The 19,263-nt window shown below is 36.5% G+C and overlaps 1 protein-coding gene across 1 annotated transcript in view; it reads right to left on the reverse strand.

Annotated features, from left to right (window-relative positions):
• LOC129734855 (potassium/sodium hyperpolarization-activated cyclic nucleotide-gated channel 1-like) overlaps positions 1 to 19,263 on the reverse strand; it is a 196,864-nt gene that overhangs the window by 29,352 nt on the left and 148,249 nt on the right. The window contains exon 6 of the mRNA XM_055700188.1: positions 842 to 1,082. Coding sequence (XP_055556163.1) covers positions 842 to 1,082 — 241 coding nt within the window. The remainder of the gene's footprint in view (positions 1 to 841; positions 1,083 to 19,263) is intronic.

Here is a 19,263-nt window from a genome sequence, read left to right on the forward strand (position 1 = left end):
TGGAAACCAGCCTTGCTGCTACCCACAGAAGCAGACACCTATTCTACTGAACAAAGACAATTTACAGTCACAAGTAACAACATCTTCATACCAGTAAATTATTAAATGTAAAAAAAAAAAAAGAAAAAGAATTTTTTAATCCAAATATAAAAATCCAGATGCATTCATCTAAATAAAAAACCTATTTTTCATTAGGATTGCCAGATTATTTTAATTTGGATTAAAATTCATGTCTGATTTTTATTAATATACATCTGTTAGAGAGCTATCTATTCAAATAGGGAGTCCAGTTTTCCATAGTATATGCTGGAAGGATAAACATTGATGTGTGCTAAACATCAGTAAAAAAGCACTAAAACCAGACTGAAATATTTTTGAAGAATACCAAAATATCCCATATAGTCTTTTATCCACTGTCTAATTTTGTAATTCTTGCAGTGATTTTTACCTTTTAGAAGTGCTTTACATTTATGACTCAAAATTTGTATCCCTTTTTAAAGAAGAAGAATCCTGATTATTTTATCTTCAAATACCTATAAAATTGCTATGCAAATTATTATATTTTTATTGAAATACTGTCTGTTAAATAACAGTGCTCAATTCAAAATAACTTGAAAATTCAGGAAGGTCATTTTGTATTTTCAATAGCAATCCTTGCAACAGTAAGCAGACTCTGAATGTCTTATTCAGAAATATTTTGTGCACTCTTCACTGCAATTCGAATTGTCTAGGCAAAAGAAACTCAGTAGACTTATTATGATGTCTTTATATTTCTGATATCTGAACATTTTTTATTCTAGTGCATTCAGTCCAATGTTACAATTAATTTTTTCCTACTCACCCCCAAAGTAAGAGCCATCTGTCAACTTCAGCTCCTTGCTGGATTTGGTGATGACACCAGCAACACCATGCTGAATGAAATACATCTTTTTACCCACAGCCCCTTCTCGGATAATATAATCTCCAGGCTGGAACACTTCAAATCGCAGTTTGCTTAGCATAGCAGTCACAAAATTTGGGTCTGCATTAGCAAAAAGAGGCATTGTAGCAACCAGCTTCCGACAGTTGAAGTTGACAATCTCCTAAATGGGAAGGAAACATAATAATAATAATGGTTATCAAATACATATATTATGATGGGCATTGAGAAAAGACTTTCTGCTTTGTTCACAAATAAGTTATTTATGCTCTTATTGTACTTTTCTGTGTTTCTTTCTGTGTCTAATTTTTTTAATCTTTTCATTACATTTTCATGTTTCTACTTAAGTGATTAAAACAAGAGTGCAATACTGATTTGTATTACTGAGGTCAAAGGTTGTCTTCTTCAGGTGATTTTCATGTTATTTATTATTTCCCTTGGCTTTTAAGGGAAAAAAGATGACAGAAAAATAAAAATAAAATAGGAATTACACTGGCTGACAACAAGATTAGTTGCTGCAGTAACTGTATTAAGTGATAAAAGTTATGCAAGCAGAAAGTTTAGCACTGTGTTTTCAAATATTACACCAGTAATCTTTCTGATGGAACAACTGCAGTGGTAATATAAATGCACATTATAGTTAGCTGCAGGGCTAGCTGAAATCAACAGGAAAATTTCCTTTCCAGAATTTAATTCATCTTTTAAACACTGAGGCATACATTCCTGCTCTTCAAAGAAATGCATACACAGTAGACCCTTATATGCAGAAAGCAGTACTATTTTCCTAAGACTGCTACAGACCTTAAGGGTGTCTCCTGGGGGAGAGGAGTATGGAGAATGTCTGGTCATTACTGAAAGGAGATGAGAGATGTATGAGAGGAGGATAGAGAATGTCTGAAGAGAAATGTATGAGAGGAGGATGGAGAACGTCTGATCTGGCAGGAGATGAGAGATATATGAGAGGAGGATAGAGAATGTCTGAAGAGAAATGTATGAGAGGAGGATGGAGAACGTCTGATCTGGCAGGAGATGAGAGAACAGCTGGGTATTGTGAAGGAAAGTAAGAAAGATAAACATGGTTATCTAGTAGTCAAAAGGTGTCTGCATGCTTGTAGTGATATATAGCTATGTAACTGCATGAATGGTTTCTGCCCTGAGCCTGGTGGTACATACAGCTGGAATTCGTATCCAGGCTCAGAGATATAAATATGAGCTTCTCTGTACAATAAAGTGTCTCTGGTTGCACCACAACCTGAGTCTGTGCCTTCATACACCACATCTCCCACCAAGAATATTTATATTTACAGAGCCAACTATGAGCACATCTATATGAAAGCATTAGTACCAAAAAGCTGTAAATGTCCTACTTGCTTTAAATTAAAAAATGAACGACTGAAAGCATTTCATGAATTTCAAATTGTTTCAAGCTAATTCTTGCAGACCTTACTTTGTCTTAGGAAAATGAACATGTTCAGTTATTCATATTTAACAGTGTACTGAACAACTGGGACTAATCAGTATTACACATGAAGAGGGGCTTAGGCAGGCAATGTGCTGAGTTAGCAACCCAAACATGACAGGAAAAGGATATATGATCATCTGTGTATAAATGCACAGAGAAGAAATAAAAGAAAAATACAACCAGCAGTCACCTAACTGCTTTGGAGAGCTAAATATTATTTCAGTGTCAGAGGAGCATCCCTAGTATTTCTGACACCAAGACAACCCTTCATGACTGATGTAAAGGAGATATCCCACCTACCAGTGCTCTTACCTCCTTGACTAAGGTTCCTTGCACTCCTGCTGGATGTTGCTCTTTCAGCCTTCCATGCATCTGCTGCCTCATACTTACTTATCTCATATATCACATGCAGCCTGCTCTCTGGGCAGCAAGTTGAGATATGCTTGTCCACAGTTCAGACAAATTCCTTCTTTCTCCTCCCACTCCCACCGTCTGATATCCTACTTGCAGACATGATGGGAAAGTTCAGCTAATTCCACAGTATAAGCATCAAAGCTGTAATGGGTTCTTCAAATCAGTCCCCTTGCATGTGGGAAGGAGGTGGGAATCTCCCCTTGAAGGGAAGCCATTGGCTACTGAGGCAATTAAGAGGCATGGGCAATGATCTAAGCATGAAGAAACAACCGCCTTTCCCAGAGAAATTGCACCCTTTCAAAATAAATCCAGTGGAACTTGGAAAAATAATGTGAAGCAAAATGTCTCACCAGGCACCTGGGAAGCAGAAAGCTGTTATCTCTAGCAACGTCTTATTTTCCATTAAAAAAAAAAAAAGAAAAGCCAGAGCAAAATTGCTTTCTTGTGCTACTCCTAAGATAGACTTATGATATCTTCTGAGAATCCCACAAGAAAGTGTCATATAATGGCAAGGTGAAAACAGAAGTGTCTGTAAGCAGAAATGAACATTGAGCCTTAACAAAGAGCAATACAGTGGTTCTCTTTAACCTTGGTCTCAATAGCATCATCTCTATACTTAGATAAGTATAATATCTTTTTTCCTATGAATGAACTAAGGAGATACAAAACCATATAATTTTATATAATTATATCTTAATGCAGATTTAATTTCAGAATTATTGGGTTAAAGATGGAGTGAATGAAGAGATGCTACATGTTTGAAGTCAAACACTAAACTCCAATTGAATTCAGCGGGGATATGATTCCATCAAGAACATTTTACCTGATAATTATTTATAAGTGATGGAAATAGAACAACACTACCATTCCATCACTTTTCACTGTACTGCCTCACTCTCCCTCACCCTCTCTGATTGCCATACTTCTTTGTTTTATGAGTGTTTTAGCATGCCTGAAACACTGCACCATGTATGGACTCCATGGCTAAACATAAATGGGCTGGATTAAGACAGGAGGAGACTGATCTGAGATCAAGAACAGACTTTTTCATGGTTGCATGAAACTTGAAATGTACAGGAATACATGGCAGGAATGGAAACCAGAAAAGATGGAAGGAAAAGAGCACAGAGATTTGTAATGACTGGGAGATTTCTACTTTCAGAAAGGAGAAGCAATCTAGCTATGACTCCCACCCAGTGCAGACAAAGGCATGGGTGCTACTGGTGCAATACTATGGGACAACACTATCTCCTCACACGACATCAGAATTAGAGCTTAAAAGCCCCCACAAACTAGTCTTCCTTGTAAAAACACATGGAAAATTTGATGCAAGATGTGGTGCTGTTTGCCTGAATCCAAAAATTATCTCAAGCAACAGCACTGCAAGATGTGAACTACCAGAGGAGTGTCACTGGCATTAAGGATCAGTGAATCCTGCTGAGTCATTAAGTCAAGAGGAGTAATCCCAGGCTACCCTGGTACATTCTGTATGAGAGAATAAATATTTAAAAAAGAGATTACATCTGACCACCTTTCTAAAGGATGAGGAAAAGCCTTTTTTCCTTCTTGTCTAAATAGGTAACAAGGAACTTAATTTCTCAGTAAAGCTTCAGCCACCCTGCTTCCCTTCCAAGGGAAAGTTATTCTCTTCTCTCACTGCTTGCAGTATGGTGGCATCAAGCAAGGAGTCCCAGACTACATTCTCAGCTCCATATGAGACTTTGTTACTGCAGTCTCGGCTGATGCTAGAAAGGTGGGAACAACTGTTACGTGTCTTGCCTTGCTCAGGGACTTTTTAGTAGACTTGCTGCTTGTTTTCTGTTTCTGAGAGTTAAATAATTGTCTGGTGTGTCCAGGAGGCAGAGAAAGAAGATTACTAAAGAAAGCAAAAATTGACTAGAAATTATATAGACAATGATGGGGAAGCACAGAAAAGGCTGGGAGAGTGAAAAGTTCAGCTCCAGTCATGATCAGGAAGAAAGAGAAAAATAGACCTAGGTAGAGTATTAAGAAAGAGAGTGGGAGGAAAATCAAAAGAAAATACACAAAGGAACTAGAAGAAAGGGAAAAAAGGAGGCAGGAAGGTTGACTTTCAAAAACAAATTGAGAAATTTAAATTCCTGAAAAAGTGAGAGCATGGGAGCACAGTACCTGGAGAAAAGGTGTCTGGAGTGAAAGCTGAGAAGTGGGGCAGATGAAGAAAAAACAAGGAAATTGGGGAAAAAAAAAAAAAGTGATCAGTAACGTATCTTAATAGCTTCATAGGTGAACATGATATAGATAGAGAATTCAGGCCTGCATGACTCCACTGCACCTAGCCAGCCCAGCCCAAGCAGAAAGGGATTCATCTCGTCAGCAGATCATCTTGGAGCCAGCTGACACTGGCTCTGTCAGACATGGGGGGAAGCTTCTGGCATCTTCTCACAGAAGCCACCCTTGTAGCCCCCCTGCTACCAAAACCACGTAAACCTAATACATATGGTATTTTCAGCCGTTATATCCTAGTAATGCACTCAATTTGTTGATTAGTTTATTAGTTTTCTGTGAAAGTTTATGCTAAAGTACAAACCTTCCTTATTTAATATGTTAGAAGGTGGAAAATTACTAAGGGAGAAATAAATGTTCTTTGTTTTTCTTTAAAGTATTTTTATTTAAATAAGAGATTATTCAGAGCAATAAAATACATTTCCCTGAGTCTTAATCATAAGCAGCACTGCAATTTCATATTATCTTAGGGAGAAAGAAACATTAAATATTATGAATGTGCTTCATGTTGTTTTATGTAACTCAGAAAGTACTAGGAGAAATAGTTCTGTATTTTAAAACAAAAGTAACAAAAGAACAAACTGACAAATTAAAAGTTTACATTTTGTGCAAAGAAAAATCTTCCACTCATATTTTCTTTGAGTTAATTCTTTGGAGCCAGACTGGAACCAGATTATGCTGCCTAATATGATAACTTAATTAGAAGAAATAGTGATTTTGTGTCACCTCTAAACCAAGAAAATACCAAGCCTGTCCTGGTTTCAGCTGGGATGGAGTTAATTTTATTCTTAGTAGCTAGTACAGTGCTGTGTTTTGGCTATGATGTGAGAACAATGTTGATAACAGCACTGATGTTTTTAGTTGTTGCTGGGTAATGTTTATACTGAAGTCAAGGACTTTTCAGTTCCTTGGGCCTTGCCAGCCAGAGGGCTGGAGGGGCACAACAGACTGGGAAGGGACACAGACAGGTCAGCTGACCTGAACCAGCCAAAGAGGTATTCCATACCATGGGACGTCATGCTTGGTATATAAACTTGGAGAGTTAGCTGGGGGGGATCGTTGCTCAGGGACTGGCTGGGCATCGGTCAGCTGGTGGTGAGCAGTTGTACTGTGCATCACTTGGTTTTTTTCCCTTTTCCCTTTTCCTTTGGATTTTACCCTTTTCCCCCCACCTTTCCATTCTAATTGCTATTATTCTTGTTATTGTTATTATTACTGTTATTCTTATCTCTTTATTCTGTTTAAATTATTAAATTGTTCTTATCTCGACCCTCGAGTTTTACATTCCTTTCTGATTCTCCTCCCCACCCCTCTGGGAAGGGGGGGAAGGGGGGGGGAGTGAGCAAGTGGCTGCATGGTGTTTGGTTGCTGGCAGTGTTTGGTTGCTGGCTGGGGTTAAATCATGACAAGCCTTAGGAAAGGATTAGGAGTGTATTATATAGCTAAAGTAGTTAAAGGGCACGAGTGATTCAGACCTACATGGAACAAGTGTTGATCTAATTCAAGTGTTGGTCTCTGTTGCACAAGAACTAAGTCAGAGGTGCAACAGTCAATATAAGATTGGTTAGGTAATTACACTGGCTCCTATTCCTTTATATTGTACCAATTTTATCACTCATCTTGGCCTTCCTGGCTATTTTTTCAAACTGATATTAAATCATTATGTATTATAATTCTGCATGGGTTCAGTATTTCTGGATGACTGTTCTGATGCATCTCAAGATGTCACATTTATAGAGGCAGCAAGGCTGTCCTAGCTGTGACCAGGGCATGACAGTGATTCACTGTGTTAGTTCTATGATGGCATCTATAAGAGTTTTTAGGACCTTTTTCCCAGGAGAAGATTTTTAGATAAAGGTGGTGCTTTTAGTTTAACTAGAAAAAGCTTTTACTAGAAAAAAGCAGACAAAGTTATTGAGAGGTTTGATTACTTTTTCCCACTAAACCAATTGAGCTAATAAAAGGTACTACTTCCATCTACAAATTGCGTACTTTGGTGTAGGCCACCGAAGCCTGTTTATGGCTACATCAAACAACTGCTTAATTTCATTAGGTGACTTCTACATACTATTGTAAAAATCTTGTGCATAACTTTAACAATGCAATTTTTTTTCTGAGTGTCTCTCCTTTACACCCTGCTTTCAAAAGATGAAAAAATAAATCAGTCTTAATTTCCTGACTATTGAAAGAAGAAATCACCTCATTAAGAAAGATATTTTTTCTCTTAGAAACAACTTACAAAAAGAAAATTACTGAGCAGGTGATTAAGAGTGAACTACAGGAAAAAGCATGATATTTAGGGATTTGGGGTTATATGAGCAGCTTAAATATATTTAAACTGGGTTTTAAGGAGTCATATTCTGTATGTGTCCATGATATCCTGTAATTTTCTAACCCATTTGTCAATTATAGTCAACTTTGGCAGAAAGGAAGCATCTTACAGATATTAAGTTCTCACAGGTTTTATGACAGCAGGCAATCTGGAGGACTAGGACTATAACTTCACTGAATGAATGACTACATCATTAGCTCACAACTTGTTTAATGCCAGAAAATCTACATGCAATAATGGGATGCAATATTCTTTATTTCTGGTGCACCTGAAATTGTTCAAATTGCTTTGACACATCGTGTTTAATCATCTATACAGAGTATATCACTTAAAAAAAAACATTTTTCTCAGAGGCTTTCATATAAATAATAATGACTACATTTTTCTCTTTCAATAGGATTTCCATTTTTCAATAACATTGATCACTTTTAACACAGAGATCCTGCTTAAATTTTACTTACAAATAGGGTAACTTGTGGATAACATCATTTATGCCTAGAGCTACAATGGGAAACACAATTCTCTTTTCATTAGAACTTTGATATTTTGCCATTCTGTTAACATAGCTGGATATTGCGGGTGTGTAGGCTTTAGAAAACCTTGCTCTCTAGCCCCTGTGGCTATACATCTGACTTAAAGACAAAGCACAAAAACTGAAAAACCTCTGATCTCTAGGGCAAAGACAGTCCATATGATCTTAGTTGCCTTGAAAACCAATGGACAGCCTGTGTATTTACACTTTCAAAGCCCTCAGGTCCCCAAGACCTCCAGCACATCTGCAGAGAGGTTACCCAGATGCAGAAAATATTCCAGCCAGCTGTGAGATGAGACAGGCAAAAGGAGGTAGGCAAAAGGAAGAGAGGAATAAAAATGCTTTCCAGCCAAATATTGAATGAAATCCTCTCTTGGATTCTGCCAAGACTGAGTGGAAGCAGGTTCTTCTTTTTTTTTTCTTCTTTTTTTCCCCATCTTATTTTGTTCACTTCATTTTAAGACAAGTCAGTCTTAAAGAGTGCATATGCTAGCTAATATTGCTGTCTCCTAAGAGAAAGCAATTTTTTTTATGCATTTGCAAGCAGAAGGGATATAGATTTGACCAATTATGTTTTCTTGTCTTTGTTGATTAAATGTTGGCCTTCTGCATACTTTTCTATTATTCCCTAGTTGGTTAGAATTTTCTATTCAACTCCTTATATGCATTTTTTAGGCTTCAGAATTATTACTGCATTACATTTAAATGCAGACAGGATAATCCTTTTAAGAATATATGGTTCAACCAAACTTCCAATGATGTCTGATGAAGGATATCCATCTTTTCCCAGCTTGTTAATTTCTTTAATTGAGCTTAAGGGAGAGCAGTTTTGTGCCTTTCATGCTTCTCTTCTCTGGATCTTCCATTATATTTAGAAGATTTAACAAGAGCAAAAGAAAGAAGACAGAAAACAGACACTAACTACCCTTTCATTCACCCGACTGTCCATACATGCCTAAACTGGGCTATTTTTTTAAGGGAATTTAGCTTTAATCTTTAATGTTCTGAAATGTTCTATATTTCTTAATTTTGGTTTCCAGCTGGAAAAGGGATGAGAAGCATCAAAATGAGCATAGAGATACAGGCAATGTTTGTGAGATAGCCAGTCTAATTTCAAAAACCCTGAAGTCCTGATTACTCAGATAAGTACTTAAAGTTTGGGCCAGATGACCAACCTCTATTTCTTGTAGGTTTTCCTTCTGAACTGTACTGCCGAAGAAATTTCCTGAATGCTCATAGAAAACCCACACAGTTTATTACAGAAGGTAATATGGAATTAGTGCTATACTGTTCCCTTTTATTAATTAAATAAACTTCAATTTGAAAATTAATTTAACAAACACTATTTCAGTTTTCTGTCCCCAAATATTCAAATATCTTTATTCCTATTTGTGTGTGTGATACTCACTAATACTAGCATATTCTAGAGGGTAGACTTAGATTAGATATTAGGAAGAAATTCTTTACTGTGAGGGTGGTGAGACACTGGAACAGGTTGCCCAGAGAAGTTCTGGATGCCCCATCCCTGGAAGTGTTCAAGGCCAGGTTGGATGGGGCTTTGAGCAATCTGGTCTAGTGGAAGGTGTCCCTGCCCATGGCAGGGGGGTTAGAACTAGATGGTCTTTAAGGTCCCTTCCAACCTAAACCATTCTATGATTCTATTTACTAAATACTATCTTGGGCAGGGGGCACTTAAGGCTAAAGTCTTGGTTTAGGGAGGGATTTTAAATATTGAATTTGTCCTATTATGCCAACGAGATTACAGATCTAAACACATATATTGTCAAATTGTGGCAGAAAGGTGAATCCTAAGAGATGTGAAGTTTACAAAATCCTATTGGTATCTCTATCAGAAACTTGTATTAGTACATGGAAGGGTGGCATGAATTAGTCATGTTTGTTGTACAAATGAATGAAGCACAACCCATGTTTTTCTAAAACAGTGATTACAGAACAGAAGAAAGTTGGTTTTACTAATAATTACAAAACTTTGTCTAATCTGCTTGCTCACAGGTTAATATCTACTGTAGTATTGCTTTTCCACTGTATTTGGAGCTTCCAGTCACCTCCTCTATCTGGTAATCTGATGATTCTGGAAACTATATAAATTCTTGTGCATTTGTACTGAAACTCCAGTGATACCACTTGCTAACACCAATCAATCTGTGGTTGACCTAGTATGTGATCTGTGTGGCAGCTACTATATTTTTCTACTATATCCTTAAAAAAAAAAAAATCTCAAATGCTACTTATTGCTTTTCTGAATGAAGACTACTTCTTATATACACCAAAGTCAGTGAGATTTTACCTGATTGCCAGAAAAAAATGGTTTTGTTTTAGAATAGTGCAGGAAAGAGTGCTGCTGTTCTCAGAACAGTGCTTGATTCACATGATGGCAAGGAAGAGTAGTTGTGTCTGAGTGAAAGCAAGTCACAAAGAAAAAGAGCAAGAGAGTGGAGTTTCACAAAGGCAGCCTGAGTTACTGTGACTTATTAGGTAAAATATAACGATTTGGGTGCTTTGTTGTGTAAAATATGCCAGTCAATGCAGAAAAGCATGTGATGCCTGAACAATACAGTTTGTCTCACTGAAAAAAAGGAAGGCTATGACTTGTAGATGAAGGCAAGGAGGAAAAAAAACTGTTTGAAGCTAGCAGGGTGCTAAAAGAAAGTATGAAGCAAAGTACTAAGTGGCAGAGAAAAATCAACATGCCTTAGGAGAAATAGAAAGCTGTGACTTGGATATAAATTTTTGTGTTGACTTATTTCTGATTTGCACTTGTTTGATCAAAAGCAGAACTTGAAGCTAGGAATGCTTCAATGGAGAGTTTATTATGAGCTCTGCAACAGGCAAGATATTCCTTCTGCCATCTTATCCCTCCCTCTTTGTCCCCTCCTCCTTTCTCCAGTCCCCTGTGTACTGCAACCCAAATGGCCAAAACAACTGAGTCAGCAAGGAGGTAGTTCTCAAGAGAATGTGCTTTATCTACACTCTATGTATAGGGTTTAGCTGAAACAATAACAACAACAACCAGGAAAACAGTTATTTAAAAAACAGTGGTGTTTTGTTCACTGAGTTATTTTAAAGCTCTCGAAGAGTTCTGGATCAGAAATACTGTCATCTTGTTAATTGCTAGGTTAACACTTCTTATTATGAATTAAAAGCCCGTTGGTTCAAAGCCTCTCTCTCTAAAATTATTAAATGACTTAAATTAAATCTTACTGATTATACTGGATAAATCCCAATTAGCTGAGTTTGAAATATCCACACTGAAGTTATGTTTAGAGGTTTTAATTACATTTCTGTTTGCATCTAATTTGCTTTGTAACTACTCAATGAAGGCCTACTCTATATTATGATACAGATAAACAGCAAACTCCTAACTTAATCTAACACACAAAATCTAAACATTGCTGCATTATGCATTTATAAAAAATGAAAAGATTTATTTAGATTTCTTAGACAAATGTGTGACAGAACCCTGAATGCCTCTGTGTGTGCGTGTATTAGAATATATACGTCAGCTATATATGTACATATCTATATATAACAGAAGAATATAAAAGAAAGGAGGATGCACAATCCCTTTTCTAATTCTGAATCAGCCTTCATCACTGCTTTACTATGTGACTGGGACAAGCTAATTATGAGACCATTTGAATTTGCCCTCTAAATGAAACTACTGAAAAGGCTGCTGGAGTAAGATCAGGAGCAAGGGCTCAGTGATGCTGTGTTGTGAGTAGCAACTTGCAACATGAGTGTAAGGAACTCATGTCCCACATTCAGTCTGCTGTGCTGGAGCACAAGCATATAGATGTAGAAAAATACTGAACGCACAGATTCTGAAGCCCAGTTTTACAGTGAAACATGAGGATGCTGCTCAGTTACAAATGAAAGGGTGAGACATGGAAAGTTGGCTCTAGAAGAGATATCAGATAGTAAAAATGAAGATGAAGTCTCTGGAAATAACTTAGTAGAGTGACAACCATACAGCCCCAAAGATAGAATTTGCTTGAGAGTACCACTGACTAATTGTTAGCTGCAGGGGAAAGAGATGCATAAATGCCATGGGAGGTATAAAAAGGGTAAGAAATTCTGAGGAGGCATGGTGACAGCAAGAACAGTCTCGATAGCAGATCATGTGGAGGAAAAAGAAGGCAAACTGGCAGGAATAGACTAAGCCTATGTGGAATAGTAATAAAAGCTGGAGTAAAAGTAATGCATCAGACTCTTTAAATATCCAGTAGGCAGACATGTTTAATAATGGCAGATCTTGGGATGGCCAATTAGCCCTGAAAAAAAGATATTTAATTTGGGGATAACATCTGCTGTAGAACAGGTACCAATCAGAAGTTAAAAAAATAAGGCCTTTAGGGAATACAACTTGAAGGAATTTTAGGCCAGTATTTGAGCCATTAGTGTATAATGTAAACAAGTGCACATGGTATCAGAGTAACAAAGAAGGAGTCACATTACAACTAGGAGGCAAATCATTGTCAAGACTTTGTACATTAAATATATTAAAAAATATAAAAGTTGAACTAATTAATGTGCTCCATTATATTTCAAATTCATTTCAGTTAAATATTTAGACATTAATATAACTTATGTAAGAGTGTGTGCTTGTATAACTGAAGTTATAATCTACAAGCAAAAAGGAGAGAGGACAGAAGATTCTGCTCCCAGTTCTAATTATGTTCTTTGGAAATGAAATGTCCTGATGTTATGTATTCTGCAAGGACACATGATTTGTATCTATTTTCAGCAAACAACTTCTCACATGGTGGCCTAAATATAGGCCAGTCATGAACTTTAAATAATGTCTCAGGAAGGGTATTAACCTCTTTCTCGCATTCTAAGTTTGTTCCACTGTTGTAAGTATTGATATTATGAAGAATGTGTATGGTGTTAGAGAATGGCAAAGCAAGCTACATACACCTCCAGTTCTGCTCAGCAGGTCTACAGATGTCATTGCCTCTTAATTCCATTCAAGGTCTGTTATATATTAAGCCATCCACACATAATATTGGCAGCATTTCTCTATCTCTCTGTAGCAAATCTATTTTGTGCCAGATGCTAAAAAGCGTGAACTATTTTATTTCCAGCCTCTACTGATAAGAGACTTTCTACTCTTGATGAAATGTGGATGATTAAGAAAACACCAGCTTTCATAAATATCCAAGTGTTAATACAATATCTAGCAATGAGTGATACAAGTTGCTAGATTTTTGTTTCAAGGACTGTGTATGCCTGTACTAACCAATGTATTTCCCAAATAATCTCTTGTCCAACTCCCACAGCATAATGCTCTCATCAGGTATGTTTTTCAAATGATTCTAAGTAGTTATAGGTAGTGGAATGAAGCTGGGTTAATTAGCATTGATAATATACAACTGTGGGTTGGCTTCAGGGGTGGTGGGTTGGTTGATGTAGATAAGGTGCAGCTGTGGCTGGTTAAGTGGTTGAGAACCAGTGAAGAGAGAGCAGCCGAGGAAAAAGTAAGAGAAGAGAGAACACACAACCTGAATGAGGTGAGGAGAAGGTAGTAGAGGGACTGTATGAAGTGTATGCTGGTATGAGATGGTAAAAGACCTTGTTACAGCCAGCTAGTATTGAGAGTGCTGTGACAGTTCTACTATTTTCTTAGTTTTTTTAGTACATACAGATCTATCTTTGCTTCCTGATTCTCAATTTAGTGCAAGAAAAAATTTCTCACTATGAAATGAACTTTTTAAATACATGTAAGTGACATTCACAAGATCTCAGAAATAAATATTAAATAGTTTTCAGTTACGCAGTTATCTAATGACTAGCTGAAACAACCCAGGCTAAAATTAAAACTGTTAATTACAAAGAATGTGACTTTTTTTTTTTTACAGTATATATAATCACATAAGTATTTATTTTATCTACAAAATAGTTTAGCCTTCTAGCAAGGCACCATCCATTGCTTCAAATGTACTACAGTGATCAGAGCACACAAAGGTGCACTGATCAGCTCATAAAACTTGCAATTGTATGTGCTTTAGACACCTTTTTAGTATCCTCTCTACCAGTCACAGGGGTTTTTTTGCTTTTTTGCAAAGGAGGGAAAAATGGATTTATTCACAAGAAAATTAACAAACATAGACTCTGCAGAACAATCTGGGAGATGAAAATCCTCTTGGGGAAACTCCTTCCAAGTCAGTGCTCTACTCCTACTGAAACTGGCTAAGGATCCAGTGCTACCACCGAGCAAGACTGTCAAGGTATCACAAAATAGACAGAGCCAACAGATAAAAACAATTACCTTGAACTCAGTCCAGGAGCTACCGGGAAGTCTGTAACTGTACTCACAGTGTCATAATCTACATTTTGCACTAGCTTTTAACTCCATTCATCTCTAACAGTCTTGCACAACAGTAGTTTAGTTCCCAAGGTGAAGATTCTTGTTAATCACTATAAATATCAAACACTATGTTCCTCCAGTGTTAGACACATCTCTAAATTAAACAACACCCTGTGCATCCAAATCATGCTATATTTCATTATCTCTCCATCTATAAGTCATTTCAAGCACTAATATAGGACACAGACAAGCCCACTGAAATATTAGAAGAACAGCTTATGAATAAACAAAAATATTTTTTGCAATTTCCCATTTCCATTTAATCTCTTGCATAAAGACTCTTCATCAAAAGAGGGCTTTATATGGATATTACATTTTCAAAAGATTATTTTGCAACTGAGGAGGACACCCCCAATTTTTCAGGTAGTAAGACATCAGAAAAATTATTCCACATTTGGCTAGCTTGCAAGACAATTTTTGAAGAAAATATTATTAGCATTTGCTTACTGTATTTGCTAGATAACACCAATAGTCCAAAACTAGTTTAGACAGATTTTTGTGCTGCTTTCAAAAAAAGGCACTTTGCTTTCAAAAAAAGGCACTTTTTTTTCTTGTTCAAGTGGCACTAGGAAAAAAGCAAAACAAAGATCTAGCATTGCTATGATGTGCAGAGTATCTCCCACAGCTTTAACAAGATTTACCTTCTTAAATCACCAGTTTACCAACTGGAAAATAAGTCCATAACTGTGCATTCAGAAAGCATTTTATGCTTTGTTGTTTTTCATTCTCCTTGTCTTGCCTTTAGGATCACATGCTTTTAAAAGGAAACTCCAAATTTATGCATGGGAAAAACTGTGTACCCTTCTGTATGCTGTTACTACTATTCCTAGTGTATAGCTGAGTGCATAAAAATATGCACATGCATTTGCTTCTACATCAAACAGTTCATGACATATTTATCTCTTGCTGGTGGTAAGTCACAACACTAATCTTTATTTGTGTTGACTTTCATGGATGCTGGCACATTTAAAGGGTGCCCACTCAACACAGAAACTTGTGTATTACATGACCCCCAAAGCACTTTTACCAATTCCAAATATGCTTCAAAAGACTTTATCCTGTTTCTGGATCCAGAATTTAAATTCCACATTGGAAACTGAAGGAAAAGAAGTTCCTTCTCACCACCTCCAAGGATGAGATTTACAGGAAAGAGACATGGGCATATCCATACCACGTATTCCTGTCTTGTCTGCACTGGTGTTTCTACTGGGATCAGGACTGCATCCTGCTCTCTGCTTCCCCTCTTCCCTTTCCCATGCTCCCCTTATGCAATAACTCTTTACTGCAGAAGCCCACAAGTGGAAAATGGAGAACAATGACAGGTAGCAGAGTGCTTTCTTGTAGCCAAATCCTGCATCTCCTAATCTTGAGTTAAAACAGAGCATGCAGTTTCCAGCCTTGCATCAAGAATTTTCATTTATTTTTAATTTATCTTCAATTGTTCTCTAAAGGGTTCAGAGGAACATGTGTTAACTTTTACTGTTTTAATGTAAAGGACACATAATTTGGTTTTAGCTGAGTAAACTAAAACTTTCCAAATCCTACTAGAGAGAACACTAGCCAAACCAAAGCAAGCACAGTGTTAAAAGAATGTGATTTCATAAGGAAAATTAACTCAGAAGTCTTCTGAAGTAATTTGTTATTACTTTAAACCTCCTAAAAATCTGCAACTCCATTTAAAATTGCAATAGCATATTCAGACCTAATAAGAATGATCATGCTGTGGTAAGCATCGTCTAATATGTAGTAACTTTTCCTGGCTTTCAGCAGAAGCTACATGAAAAAAAAGTAAAAAATGCCTGTCGCTTCATCTGCTGCTCCTAAAGTACCTGGGTATCAGCTAGCTGAACAATCCTTCACTCCATTAAAAACTGAGACATGACAGACACTTGGAAGCATGGTCTGAATGGACTGAATGAGGCAAAGGTGAGAAATTCTCCTCTGCAGGACAGCACTCGTTACATTAGCTGCTATTGTCTCAATACACTGGACCTGGTGCCCAAGAAAACCTTTCTGCTTCGGCTCTTCAGAACAGCAGTTCAGACTGGAGCAGGCACAGACTGGACTTATTTTTCTATAATGGGCTTTGACATCTCTCACAGCATATAGTATGCATCTAAATAGTCTAGTACTTTTCTCAAACAATCTACTGTTTTATGAAAGAAAACTACTGTGCTAAGATGTGGGGATTTGATTTGGATTAGTTATTTGAAGAGCTCACGAAAGAACTGTCATGTCTGAAATATTTATTAAACAATTATGAAAAAGGAATTTTGTAGGTGCAAGCCTGTTCATAATTACTAAGAACTGCTGGTGCATTATTATCTGTATGATTGGAAGCAGTTAGATCTTGGACTTGACAAAGCATGTCTCAGCTCAGGACAGATTTGCTAACAAAGCATGTCAAACAGAGAAGGGACTCTGATAAAAGTTTCTAGAATATGTGCAACAGTGATGAAAGTGGTTGGCAATTCAAAAGCTGTGTCTCAAAAACTGAGGAGAAAACACACTCCCCATAGTTCAGGAAATTAAACTACATTGTCTTAGGTCCCTGGGAAACAGATTTGAGTGTGCACAGTTACCATGTCACACAGCTGGTGGGGTTGAGCATCTTAAAACACAATAATCCAATCATCTGGTGATTGTCTGCCCATTTCTAACATTAAAATGTCCCATTCATTGCTATTTTTAATCTTTAAAACTTAATTATAGTCCTTTCTAAGAAGTTTTCAGGGATTTGCTCAAGCCTTGTATACTTAGACAATTATTTGGACATACCTTACACAGATCTTTGAAAAATAGCAATACTTTTTTTTTTTTTTTGCATTTGTCCAATAAATAATGCTGTGGTATATCAGTATTTATTTTGCAAGACTGATGTGCTGCATAATTAATTCATGACTTCAGTACTCCAAAGTATGAACTAAAGTAATGTTTTATCTATGTCTGTGTGAAAAAAACATTTAATGCACTGAAGAGGTATTCACTCTGTCCATATAGCTATATAAAGAGATACTTAAATGAGTTCCTGCATGACTACATTTATAATTCTGATGCATTTTCCCTAGTTCTGCCATTTAAGCTTCATACCAAGGTTCACTGCATATAAAAATGCACAGTGGATTATAATGAAACAATTACCTCTGTCTTTTATGAATCTAAATTTATGGACATAAGTTGTTATGGAAGCAAAATGTTTGAAATCTCCAATAATTTAATATTGACTCTGATACTTTATTGTTTTTTTAATAAAAACATTTTATTTTCTACTATAATTTTAATGTTTGATGGCCTGATGGCCTGTATCCAAAAATCAGAATGATTACACTATTGAAAAGGATTGAAGCTTACTATGCTCTAACCACACCACATTTTGGCCTCATACTATTAACTCCAGAGATATTTCATCCTTTGCTCATGGGATTATAGCATAGTCTAAATCATAATCTAATGTTTTGTGATATATAAAGATAAATATGAAATAGAAGGAAAGATATTACAAAAGGAAGTAAGTTTTAATGAGAAAAAGGAGAATATTAACAACTGGGAAGAATAGTGAAGTTACCAAATTGATGATAATTAAAATTGATTTTGAAAGGACCAAATACTTTCTCTAAAAATATACTCAATTTGTCTACATGTACCAAACTGATCTGGTTTTAGTCTTGTTTTCACTTATATACAATTACTATTATAAAATTATATATCCAGTAACAGAAGATTTCCATTATTTTGTATGAGAGTTACCTCCCTTGCAAGAACTGTCACAAAATGCAACTCAAAGAAACACTAAGCACTGTGCAGGATCTTTTTCAGAATCTTACACCTGACTCATTAGACTGTAATAGGTATGGGAACAAAAAGGGCCAAGAACTTCATACAGTTCTGCTCAATTTCATAAATGGCACTGTGTAAAGATGAAGCAGCTTGTTAAAAAGAAATTAAAAGGGACTTCTTATGGGCTGGTTGGAAATTACGGATGGAGAGCAATGTTAAGTGATACACATAGGCAAATGCAAATAAAGTAATGTATCCATTACCTCTTAGAGTTAGCTCTTACAGTTATAATAAAAACAAAAAAGTAAGCTTAGTGGTTGGCAGCTATTAAAAAACCAAATTAATGTTAGGAATTATTAGGAAAGGAATTATTCATATTATTATAACATCATTATACTGGGTGCAGATCTGGTACTCTCATCTCTAAAAGGCTATAGTAGAGTCAGGAAAAAAAATTGAGAATGGAAAGAAGGATGATCATGGAGGTGAGCTGGCTTCCATGTAAGGAAGAATTAAGTAGAATAGGTCTTTCTACCCTCAAAAGATACAATTTAAGAATGTTCTCATAGAAGTCTATAAAAATCATAACCAGCATGTAAAGGGTAGGTAGGAATTGACTGTACGATCACATTTGCCACAAGAATTAATGGCCATCAAAACCAAAAAACTGGGAGCCAGGTTCAGGCCCAAGACAAGGAGGTGGTACTTCACGAAGTGGGGTACAGGTCTGTGCTCCTTGCCAAAGTATGTTGTGATTGCAGAAAGATTATGTGGATCCAAGAGGAGTGTAAATAAGTAATTGTAAGAGATTTGTATTAAGGATTACTCAATAGACAAATCAAATCAGTCTCAGAGGATTCCTTGAACTGAAAGTAGTTGGAGTCTAGGAAGAAAGAAATACCATACTTACCCTGTTCTTCTCTGGGTGTCCACCTGCAGGCATTGCAGGGGAGGCTAGTGGCTTAGATGAATGACAGAGCTGAGCCAGTTTGACATTTCTTACACTCTGTTCTTAGATGAAACTGCTTATGTATATGTCTTTTAACTTTTGTAATTCAGGTGTCCTTTTAGAAGAGTTTTCTCTTAGCTGTGTTCATTGTTTTTGGGGGTTTTTTTCTTGTCTGTACCATCTCCTCTTCGTGTCATGACAGTTACAAAAAACAATTTTGGGATT

This window comes from Falco cherrug, assembly GCF_023634085.1.
Source record: "Falco cherrug isolate bFalChe1 chromosome W unlocalized genomic scaffold, bFalChe1.pri SUPER_W_unloc_1, whole genome shotgun sequence".
Taxonomy (NCBI): domain Eukaryota; kingdom Metazoa; phylum Chordata; class Aves; order Falconiformes; family Falconidae; genus Falco; species Falco cherrug.